The 11577-nt window shown below is 54.7% G+C and overlaps 1 protein-coding gene across 7 annotated transcripts in view; it reads left to right on the top strand.

The window, feature by feature from the left end:
* Positions 1-46: 46 nt before the first annotated feature.
* The window catches only part of WNK4 (WNK lysine deficient protein kinase 4), a 16694-nt gene continuing 5163 nt past the window's right edge, over positions 47-11577 (top strand). For 4 of the 7 annotated variants that reach the window (XM_017867646.1, XM_017867643.1, XM_017867645.1 and 1 more), the window contains exons 1-11: positions 47-775; positions 2210-2382; positions 3372-3592; positions 3858-4015; positions 4520-4608; positions 4690-4906; positions 6688-6952; positions 7188-7309; positions 7541-7599; positions 7701-7818; positions 8079-8195. In XM_017867646.1, the coding sequence (XP_017723135.1) occupies positions 158-775; positions 2210-2382; positions 3372-3592; positions 3858-4015; positions 4520-4608; positions 4690-4906; positions 6688-6952; positions 7188-7309; positions 7541-7599; positions 7701-7818; positions 8079-8195 (2157 nt within the window). In that variant the 5' untranslated portion in view covers positions 47-157. Of the gene's footprint in view, positions 776-897; positions 989-1767; positions 2076-2209; positions 2383-3371; positions 3593-3857; positions 4016-4519; positions 4609-4689; positions 4907-6687; positions 6953-7187; positions 7310-7540; positions 7600-7700; positions 7819-8078; positions 8196-11577 lie in introns of those variants that run through there. The other 3 variants (XM_017867648.1, XM_017867649.1, XM_017867650.1) reach the window with 3 other exon arrangements.

Raw genomic sequence — 11577 nt, forward strand, 5'->3', positions numbered from 1 at the left:
CGGGCCGCGGGGCGGGGTCAGGGGCGGGGCCGGGCCGAGCCGGGGGCTGGGGCCCCAGCCGCTCAGCCGGAGGGCTGCGCACCCAGCGGGTCTGCCTGTCAGACCGCCTCCTCTCCGGCCGTCTGGTTTTCTACCCTTCGGCGCCTTGCTCTTCCTCATGTTGGCACCCCCGGCCACGGAGACCACCGTCCCCATGTCCCAGACTGAGGCCGACCTGGCGCTGCGGCCCCCGCCGCCTCTTGCCACCACGGGACAGCCCCGCCTCGGGCCCCCTCCTCGCCGAGCGCGCCGCTTCTCCGGGAAGGCTGAGCCTCGGCCGCGCTCTTCTCGTCTCAGCCGTCGTAGCTCAGTCGACTTGGGGCTGCTGAGCTCTTGGTCCCTGCCACCCTCACCCGCTCCGGAACCCCCTGATCCTCCGGACTTCTCTGGTCCTGGCCCCGCAAGGAGCCCACCGCCTAGCTCCAAAGAAATCCCCGAGTGCACGTGGACCGAGGGAGCCCCTGTGAAGGCTGCAGAAGACTCCGCGCGTCCCGAGCTTCCGGACTCTGCAGTGGACCCGGGGTCCAGGGAGCCGCTGAGGGTCCCTGAAGTTGTGGCCCTAGAGCGGCGGCGGGAGCAGGAAGAAAAGGAGGACATGGAGACCCAGGCTGTGGCAACGTCCCCCGATGGCCGATACCTCAAGTTTGACATCGAGATTGGACGTGGCTCCTTCAAGACGGTGTATCGAGGGCTAGACACCGACACCACAGTGGAGGTGGCCTGGTGTGAGCTGCAGGTGCGGCTGGGAGCCCCCTCGGTGGCACCTTGGGATGGGACTCTGGAGGTCTTAGGATGAGAGACAGAGGGTGGGGGAGACAGCGTCAAGGGAAGGATATATTTTTCCAAATGTCTATAGACATCTCTGCTGTCTTTGCCCTGAATGATCTGGCTGACTCTGGGCTGCAGAAGGAGAGACTGAGGCAGGTGGTGTCTGGTGACTCCTCCATGGGTATGAACATTCTCACTTTAAAGTCTCCATACTCAACCCTGAGAGGTGGAAGATAGGATGGGAAGTTGGGCAGGGGATCCAGTTCAGGTCAGTTTCCTGCTGGTGGGTACCCACAATCCCTTCCTCTCCCCTAAGTCCTGAGATCCTCAGTTATGGTCCTCTTGATCCCCTCACTCCTCCCCGTCCCCACCTATTTGCAGACCAGGAGGCTGGGATGTGGGAAGCCAGGAACTGGGCAAGGGTCCTCTCCAACTCTAAAAGATTTAGGGCAGTTGTGGCAGAATGGGGCCCCCTAGTCCCTTCTGGAGCAGTCAGACTTCTGGACTTCACAGCTGCGAGGAGGGGGACATAGGGAGCTCCAGCTCTGGAGTGAGTCCAGTTCTGCTTCTCATCCCACTGCCTACCTGTGCTCTCCCTTCCCTCCCATATCTAAAGGCACTAAGCCCATGGGCTTTAGGAAGACCTTCCTCCCATCACTCCCATGCTACATATGGGTTAGGAGAACCCAGTCAACTTGGGGCCCGAAGCTTCGGATTCAGATCGGGGGACAGAGCCTAAGGGAAGGGTCTCTCTCCAGCCCTGGCACAGGGCTCGCCCCTTGCGCCTGCCAGTGCCGCGCCCCAGGCTCTGGGCCAGGCCAGGAGACGCAGCCAAACTGGGGGGTGAGGGGAGGGAGAGGAGCCGGGGCGGGACAACTATGGGGGTGGGCGGCCTTTTGGCACCTAGTTCTGGATCTTTTCTTTCCTTCTCAGTACCTCCCTCCATATCCCTCCTGCCTTCTGTCTGGATCTAGCAGTTCCCAGTTTCTGGGGCCAACCCCCTTGCCGGCCCCAATTCCCTGCCCGCGGTCTCCTGCTGCCCGCCTGCTGCCTGCTCACTGCCAGCCCCCGGGTGCTCCCTCCCGCCCCATGGCTGGCCTGGGCAGCCACAAAGGCGCTATTGAGCTCAGGGCTCCGGGACCGGGCTGCATAAAGGAGCTTGTGTCCAGCAGGGGGTCTAGGGGGCTGCCCCAGGCCCAGGTTGGGTGTGTCCTTGGATCAGCTTATGTGGGGGACTGTTGGAGAGTTCAGGGTCTGCAGCCCACTGGGTGAGAGATCCCACTAACCCCACCCCATCTGTGGGCTCCAACCCTTACCTCTTCCCCCAACCCCACTCCAGGTGTCCCTGTTCCTTTCTGTGGGGGTCCTGGGCCTGACATGACACCTGTCCCCCATCCCACAGACTCGGAAACTGTCTAGAGCTGAGCGGCAGCGCTTCTCAGAGGAGGTGGAGATGCTCAAGGGGCTGCAGCACCCCAACATCGTCCGCTTCTACGATTCGTGGAAGTCAGTGCTGAGGGGCCAGGTTTGCATCGTGCTGGTCACCGAACTCATGACCTCGGGCACACTTAAGACGTGAGCTCTGCGCATGAGTGGGTGGGGAGAGGGAGACTGGGATGTGTGCCCACTGCTTCCTGAACTCCCAGGTTCCTCAAACTCTCTAATATCCAGGTGTAAAACCAGGTTCATCATCTCCCTCTCACCCAGCCTTTGCCTCGGTGAGTGGCAATGTCCACCCAGCACTCCAGTCAAAAACTTGGGTGTCTCCCCAGACTCCCCTCTCTCCGCTCTGCCCCCTCATCAGTCTGTCCCCAAGTCTTTCCTTAACCTTTCCCCACCTGGCTTTCACTGCTTCATCCATGCCACCACCTCAATGCCATCTCGCTGATCTGGAGCCTGCAGCAGCCTCCTGAAGGGCCTTTCCAAACTCTGCCACCCTCTAAGCGATCCTATCTTCCTGCAGCCTGGAGGATCTTTCCCAGTCGAAAATCTGAACTGTCACTTCCCTCCTTAAAACCCCTTCAAAGTTTCCCATGGCCTTGGAATAAAGCCCACACAGGCTCACCTGTTCACAAACGCCTTAGGATACAGCCTCATTTTCAGCCTAAGTTCCAATCACACCAAATTCCTGGCACCTTGTCCCACCCTGCCTTGTCACTGGCTTTTTCCGTGCCTTTGAGCACGGTGTCCTGTCTGCCTGGGAAGTCTCCATCCCTTCCCCCTTTCACCTTTGAGCTCCTACTCATCATTCAAGATGCAACACAAAAGTATTTCCTCTCCGAAGCCCTCATGCTTGGGGCAGTTAGTCATCCCTTCCTGCGCTCCCACAGCACCTTGGCTGCGGCGCTATCAGTTTACTTCCCAACCCGTTTGGTAACGTCACGTCTATCCACCACACCCCCGACTCAGTTTCTCCCTGGGGCCAGGCAGACATAGACTAGGAGAATGCTGGCAGAAGATGCGGAGGCGGCAGCGGGGTGCTGCAGGGGGAAACTTCCCAGTGGGGGACTCCTCCCCATTGGCCGTGTCCCCCACCAGGACCCTTGCTATGTGCCCTCCCCCAGGTACCTGAGGCGGTTCCGGGAGATGAAGCCGCGAGTCCTTCAGCGCTGGAGCCGCCAAATCCTGCGGGGACTTCATTTCCTACACTCCCGGGTTCCTCCCATCCTGCACCGGGATCTCAAGTGCGACAATGTCTTTATCACGGGCCCTACTGGCTCCGTCAAAATCGGGGACCTGGGCCTGGCCACGCTCAAGCGCGCCTCCTTTGCCAAGAGTGTCATCGGTGCGTCTCTCCAGGAGGGTCCATGCCATTCCTTCCTCCCCCACCTCAGAAGAGTACCTGGGTACCCCCTCCCCTCAGCAAGGGCCTTCAAAGTCCACAGAACTACCAGATGACAGGGGAGCTGAGGAGACCTATGGCATCCCTCCTCAACCCCACTGTGGGCCGGGGTCACTTGCACTCGCAGGGCTGCCTGGGGCTACCTAGCCCAACGGAAAGGACAAGGCCAGAGTGCCCAGCAACCTGATCCCTGCTGTTGACCCTACAGGGACCCCGGAATTCATGGCCCCCGAGATGTACGAGGAAAAGTACGATGAGGCCGTGGACGTGTACGCGTTCGGCATGTGCATGCTGGAGATGGCCACCTCTGAGTACCCGTACTCCGAGTGCCAGAATGCCGCGCAAATCTACCGCAAGGTCACTTCGGTGAGAGGGATGGGGCTGGTGGGAAAGGCAATTCCAGGGCCACCTCCCATTTTCCTGCCCCAGCCAGCCCGCAGTCAATGCCCTTTGCCTGCACGAAAACAGGCTAGACAGAGTCGCCTTGGTGAACACAGGATATTGAATGCACACGCACCCACTCCAGTACACGCTATTTAGAATAATATGTGTGGTGCTCCCAAGAGTTCACAAATGATTTTGCATCCCATCTCTCATCCAATCCTTCCAGCTGCCCTGTGAGGTGAGCGGGGCAAATGTTCCACCCTGCGATTTACAGATGAACAAACAGCGGGAGACTTGTTCAAGGTCACACTGTAAATACTTGCGGGGGGGGAGTGAGATTGGAAATCACATCTTCCACTAGCAGTCAGGCTTTTGCAACTGCACGCGCAGCTGCCTAAGGCCGGAGTGGCGTAAGGGGTGGGGGGGGTGTCAAGCCTAGAGCTGGGGGTCAAAGTACCGGAGGTGTCATGCAACCCCTTCCCCCAGGGTAGAAAGCCGAACAGCTTCTACAAGGTGAAGATACCCGAGGTGAAAGAGATCATTGAAGGCTGCATCCGCACGGATAAGAACGAGAGGTGGGGGTGAAAGGGCAGAGCATGGGTAGAGTAGGGTCGCGGGCCGCGGCGGGCTGGGCTAACCCCTCGCGTCACCCTCAGGTTCACCATCCAGGACCTCCTGGCCCACGCCTTCTTCCGCGAGGAGCGCGGTGTGCACGTGGAACTAGCGGAGGAGGACGACGGCGAGAAGCCAGGCCTCAAGCTCTGGTTGCGCATGGAGGACGCGCGGCGCGGGGGGCGCCCACGGGACAACCAGGCCATCGAGTTCCTGTTCCAACTGGGCCGGGACGCGGCCGAGGAGGTGGCACAGGAGATGGTGAGCGGAGGACAGACTGTGCTGCCACTGGGCGTGTAAAGGGCATTGACCCGAGGGGATAGTGCGACAGGGATGGGGCGCAGGAGGCGTGGCAGCGATGGGGGCAGGGCACCTTACCCCTCTCAGAATCTCCTGCAGCGTCTCCCTACCTCTCCAGCCCTAACTTACCTGCACCCACACCCAGTTTTCCTTTACAGAGGGAGCCCTGGGTCCTCCAGCATCCCTGCTTTACCTCCAGCTGATCTGTTCTTCCTGGAATGCCCTTCTTGCCAATTTATCTTTTCCTTCTTTCCTCCTTCCCCCTTGTTCTTTTTCTTTTTCTTCCAATATGATCAGAACCATTGATTTCGGGAAACCGTCCCCTCTGGGGACTTAAATGCTTCTTTCCACTTCAGCAAGTTCTCTGTTACAGCACTCCCCACTATCGGTCCTGTCTTAGACCTGAATAAGTTCCTATCTTTCTTTTCCACTAGACTATAAACTCCCTGAGGGCAGAGACTGTGTTTATTGATTCTTCTATCCCTGGCAGTGCTTGGCACATAGTAAGAGCTCATTAATAGCCCACATCTGTACATGGCTTAAAGCACTTTCACATGCATTTGATCTTTGCTACCCATCCTGCATAGGGGGCAGTTTTATCTCAACTTGTTGATAAGGAAATGGAAATTTAGAAAGGTTGAATACCTTGTCCAGTGCCCTAAGTAGGTAAGTGGAAGAGCTAGATTGAAACTGAGGTGGTTCAGATTTTAAATCAGGTTACCCTTCCCCACCTCCTTTACTCACTCAGCAAAGCTTGTGGCTAAAAGGAATGAGGAGGTGATGAATGGAAGCCGGTAGAAGGGGAGAGGCATAAGATTCAAGGGCAGATGCTCGGGGACTGGCTTAGGAAGTCCTGAAGGGAGTATGAGATTCTTATTGGGGAGTAATGGAGTCTCACTCTGTCATCCAGGCTGGAGTGCAGTGGCACTATCTCAGCTCATTGCAACCTCTGCCTCCTGGGTTCAAGCAGTTCTCCTGCCTCAGCCTCCCCAGTAGCTGGGATTACAGGCACAAGCCATAACACCCAGCTAATTTTTGTATTTTTAGTAGAGACGGGGTTTCACCATGTTGGCTGGTCTCGAATTCCTGACCTCAAGTGATCCACCTGTCTTGGCCTCCCAAATTGCTGGGATTACAGGTGTGAGCCACCGTGCCCAGCTGAGTATGGGATTCTTAATAGAGACATGACAGTTGCAAGGGTGGAGACCACCTACGATGGGACAAGAACCTGAGAATGTGTTAGAAATTTAGAGCAGGTCTCCATATCATGGCCCAACCTGACCTGAGATCCAATCTTCATCCATTGCTGACAAGAGATTCTTGGCCTTGGCACTGTTGGCATCTTTGTTTTAGGGACTGCCCTGTACATTGTAGGATATTGAGAAGAACCCCTGGCTTCTACTCACTAGATTCAGTAGCATCTACCTTCGAGTTGTGGCAACTAAAAATGTCTCTAGATATTGCCAAACATCTCTTCTTCCCATTGGAAATCACTGACTTACTGTATAACTATGAACTGGTCAATTCATTAATCTCTAAAATGGAATGGTAAGATTTATCCCACAAGGTTGTTTGGAGGATCTAATGAGCTAATGTAAGGAGCTGCCAGTTAGCAGACAGTGGGGGCATCAGCAAGTGTTGGTTTCCTTCCTCCCATATCCCGGAGTTCCCAAGAAGGTGTCCTGATGAATCTTTGGGAGGGGGTCCCAAACTGTGTTTCTCATCCCCCACCCCAACTCCAGGTGGCTCTGGGCTTGGTCTGTGAAGCCGATTACCAGCCAGTGGCCCGTGCAGTACGTGAACGGGTTGCCGCCATCCAGCGAAAGCGTGAGAAGCTGCGTAAAGCAAGGGAATTGGAGGCACTCCCACCAGAGCCAGGACCTCCACCAGCAACTGTGCCCATGGCTCCCGGTCCCCCCAGTGTTTTCCCCCCTGAGCCTGAGGAGCCAGAGGCAGACCAGCACCAGCCCTTCCTTTTCCGCCACGCCAGCTACTCATCTACCACCTGTAAGTCACCCCTGATCTTGAGACATAGGTCCCAGAACACCTTGGACTCTGCCCCAAACCCAGCAATTCACCCCCACCGCAGTCACTTACCCTGCCTTCCACCTGTAGCCATGAAGCTCCCTCCAGGAAGGAACTCTCCCACAGCTCCAGGCCCCTCCTTGCTTAGGCAGGCCCCCTCCTCTGCCACTATTCCCTTTCATTTCCCCTTTTTTTGATCCCCTCCCTCCCCAACCAGCGGATTGCGAGACTGATGGCTACCTCAGCTCCTCTGGCTTCCTGGATGCCTCAGACCCTGCCCTTCAGCCCCCTGGGGGGGTGCCATCTAGCCCGGCTGAGTCCCATCTCTGCCTGCCCTCGGTGAGAGGGGGGTCGCATGGGGGACTCCCAGCCATTCCAAGCCTATGACCTATCTCCCTCCTTGTGAAACCCAATCTCATGATCCAGCCCTATGTCCCTGGAAATCTACCATTCTTGTCCTCCTTTTCTCTAATTCCATCTCCCTAATATCCTCCCAGCATCCTTGACACCATCTCCCTAGATTGCAACAGTTATCTTCCCCTGACCTCATGAACCCTTATCCTGTTTCAGGCTTTTGCCCTATCCATTCCACGTTCTGGCCCTGGAAGTGACTTTTCCCCTGGGGACAGGTATGTTCTAGTACAAGTTGGGGTGCCAGGGTGAGACACCTGGGGCACTGGGGTCTCAGTGTCTGCTCTGACAGTCATTCTATCTCCTTTCTCTTTACCAGCTATGCCTCAGATGCAGCTTCAGGCCTTAGCGATGTGGGAGAAGGGATGGGACAAATGAGGAGACCCCCAGGGAGGAATCTCCGGCGCAGACCCCGATCCCGGCTGTGGGTCACTAGTGTAAGGATGGAGTACAGGAGATAGAGCGTAACCTACAGGGCCAGAAGGGGAGTGTCAGGGGAAAGCCGGGGGGGGGGGTCACCCAGAAAAGGGGAGAAGCAGTGTGTGACTGGTACTCAAGAGGCAACCAGACTTTAGGGGTGGGATCTACTTATCTCCAAGTCCATTGTGGCTGCTGTCACTTGGCTGGGGTAGGGTGGAGACACAGCATGATGACAGAGGGCTTGACTTCCTCCCCTCTGCTGACTTTGAATCTGAAGGTCTCAGACCAGAATGACAGAGTGGTTGAGTGCCAGCTACAGACCCATAACAGCAAGATGGTGACCTTCCGATTTGATCTGGATGGCGACAGCCCGGAAGAGATTGCAGCTGCCATGGTGAGGGGGAGAGAGATGAGGACAGAGTATTTGGATCTGGAACAAGAGTCTCCTTCCGGATGTCCGCTGGGGCTGAAACCCACTGATCCGACAGCAGGGGTTTTTAAATCTCTGGTTGACACTTAGCACAGTGACACTGAAGACGTCTCAGCCCTTGTTTTGGGGGAGATTTCTGTTTATCCAGTGAGGTTTGGCTTCTCAGCTGAAGCAATTTGAGACTCACATTGACCGGGTACACACAAGTGCTACGTGTAAGTGCCTGGTGGACGTGCAATACTGTGGCTGTAGGTGAAGGATGGACTGGGCAGCAGGGGCAATGGGCTTACCCAGGACCTTGGCAGATGGGCGAGAAAGGCCGTGAAGGGTGGAAAGGCTGTGAAGGGTGTCCCTATGCAGGGACAGCATAAGCAAAGGCATTCCAAGTAGAGAGTGACTTGGAATATGGGGCTGGGAGGGCTTCATGAGGGAATCACTATCATTAGAAGTCAAGATTCCTAGAGGAGAGCTGTGGGGAGTGAAGCTGGGTAGGTAAAGTGGGTCTAGATTATAGAATAGACAATGTTAAGAGTTAGGCAGAGGCCAGGTGCGGTGGCTCACGCCTGTAATCCCAGCACTTTGGGAAGCTGAGGCGGGCGGATCACCCAAGGTCAGGAGTTCAAGACCAGCTTGGCCAACATAGTGAAATCCCATCTCTACTAAAAAATACAAAAATTAGCCGGGCCTGGTGGCGTATGCCTGTAGTCCCAGCTGCTCGGGAGGCTAAGGCAGGAGAATTGTTTGAACCTGGGAGGCAGAGGTTGCAGTGAGCCGAGATCGTGCCATTGTGCTCCAGCCTGGGTGACAAGAGTGAGATTCTGTCTAAAAATAAATAAATAAATAGGCAGAGTGGGCTGGTTCCAGTGGCTCACACCTGTAATCCCAGCACTCTGGGAGGATGAAGTAGGAGGATCGCTTGAACCCAGGAGTTCAAGACCACCATGGAAAATATAATGAGACCCTATCTATACAAAAAATTTAAAAAATTAGCCATGTGTGGTGGCACATGCCTGTCATCCCAACTACCTGGGAGGCTGAGGTGGGAGGATCACTTGAACCTCGGAGGTCAAGGCTGCAGTGAGCTGTGATCATGCCACTGCACTCCAGCCTGGGAGACAGATAAAAAAAATAAGATTAAAAAAAGGCAGAGTGTAACATGGTGACAGTAGGCTTTGTGAAGACCATCTGCCATAGGATGTGGAAGGGGGTTAGGGGAAGGGAGGGAAAATACCTGGGAGGTAGACCCAGGAAACCACCTGTGGACAAAGGAGAGAGTAGCTTATGGGAGGGAAGAGGAGAAAGGGTGAATCTGAGGGTTGTTTCGGGAAAATAAGTTACTCTGTAATCCAGTAACCTATTGACGTAGTACAGAACATAGTACATAGTAGATGCTCAATAAATATTTGCTGAGTTGATATGATAGGGAGTTAGGGAGAAGGGATGTCAAGGACAACTTGTAGGCCACCAAAGGAGAGTAGGAGAGTAGGTGACCAAAGGAGAGAGGAAGTTAGAAATGAAAGAATTTTTTTTAAGAGGTCATGATGAGCTTGAGTGAAGAAGGGACAGCCAAGACAAGATCCTCCGTAGCTGTGGGATATGGGTCAGGCAGGGCTGGAGAGAGGTGGATGGAGGAGTGGTCAGTACAGAGTTGAGAGTGAAGGGAGATGAGCCTGCAAAGCCAGAGACACAGAGGGTTGCAGAGTGTGTTTCAGCGCATACCACCAGTTCTGGAGTGGGAAGCGGGAGGATAGGTCATGGAAGGACACAGAGATGAAGCCAGAGAGGTAGGAGGAAGTTAGTCAAAACTGAGTGAGGAGAGAGTTTCAAGGAGGTGGCATAGGGTGAATCCTCAGGCAAGACCACACTGCCTTTTGTTAGGAGATCTTTGTGGGAGACCAGTTTCAGTGGAGTGGAGGTGGTGGATGCCAGCCCCGGGGGTGAAGGAGGGAAAGGAATGGGAGAAACGCCAGGTATTAGGAGCCCTCTCTAAAGCATCTCCTCCATCATGTCATTCACCTTGTGTCCAGGACAAAGACACAATATCACCTGGCACACAAGGCTCATCACTTTCCGTCAAACCACTTGACCCTTTCAGAGTCTTCCCTCCAGCCACACTGGTTTCAAAACGGGCCTCTGGAGAGGTTGGGTGCCTTCCTGCCTCTGCCTCCACCTGCTTCAGGGGCTCTCACTCTTAGAGCCTTCTGTATTGGGCTTTCAAGCCCCCTCTGATTCTGCACAGCCAAAGTGACCCCACCCCATGCATCCAGAGTCCTTTGCCCTCTTTTCTCTCCTTACCCAGTCCTCCCTCCACTCCTCTGCAGCAGAGTTCTCCTGAGACTTGGATCTGATCTGTTGATTTTTTTTTTTTTTTTTTTGAGACGGAGTCTCGCTCTGTCGCCCAGGCTGGAGTGCAGTGGCCGGATCTCAGCTCACTGCAAGCTCTGCCTCCCAGGTTTACGCCATTCTCCTGCCTCAGTCTCGGAGTAGCTGGGACTACAGGCGCCCGCCACCTCGCCCGGCTAGTTTTTTGTATTTTTTAGTAGAGACGGGGTTTCACCGTATTAGCCAGGATGGTCTCGATCTCCTGACCTCGTGATCCGCCCGTCTCGGCCTCCCAAAGTGCTGGGATTACAGGCTTGAGCCACCGCACCCGGCCTGATCTGTTGATTTTCACCCGAAATTATTTAGTGGCTACTTGTGGTTGTAGAGTAAGGTTCAAATTCCAAAGCCTTTAAAATTCACAGCACACTCAGCTACACTTGAGTCCTCACTATTTTAAGAACAGGCCATGCCAGGCGTGGTGGCTCATGCCTGTAAGCCCAGCTACTCGCGAGGCTGAGGCAGGAGAATCACTTGAACCCGAGAGGTGGAGGTTGCGGTGAGCCGAGATCACACCATTGCGCTCTAGCCTGGACAACAGCAAAACTCTGTCTCAAAAAAAAAAAAAAAAAGAAAGAAAGAAAGAAAAGAAAAGAGAAAAGAAAGAAAAAAGATTGAATAGGCCAGGCGTTGTGGCTCATGCTTGTAATCCCAGCACTTTTGGAAGGCCAAGGCAGGTGGATCACTTGAGGTCGGGAGTTCGAGACCAGCCTGGCCAACATGGTGAAGCCCTGTCTCTACTAAAAATATAAAAATTAGCTGGGCGTGGTGGCAGGCGCCTGTAGTCCCAGCTACTTGAGAGGCTGACGCAGGAGAATATCTTGAACCCAGGAGGTGAGATTGCAGTGAGCCGAGATCATGCCACTGCACTCCAGCCTGGGTAATAGAGCAAGGCTCAGTCTCAAAAAAAAAAAAAGATAATAAATAAATAAATAAATAAATAAATAAATAAATAAGTAAATAAGGA

Source organism: Rhinopithecus bieti, unplaced genomic scaffold (genome assembly GCF_001698545.2).
Source record: "Rhinopithecus bieti isolate Rb0 unplaced genomic scaffold, ASM169854v2 scaffold_4544, whole genome shotgun sequence".
Taxonomy (NCBI): Eukaryota; Metazoa; Chordata; class Mammalia; order Primates; family Cercopithecidae; genus Rhinopithecus; species Rhinopithecus bieti.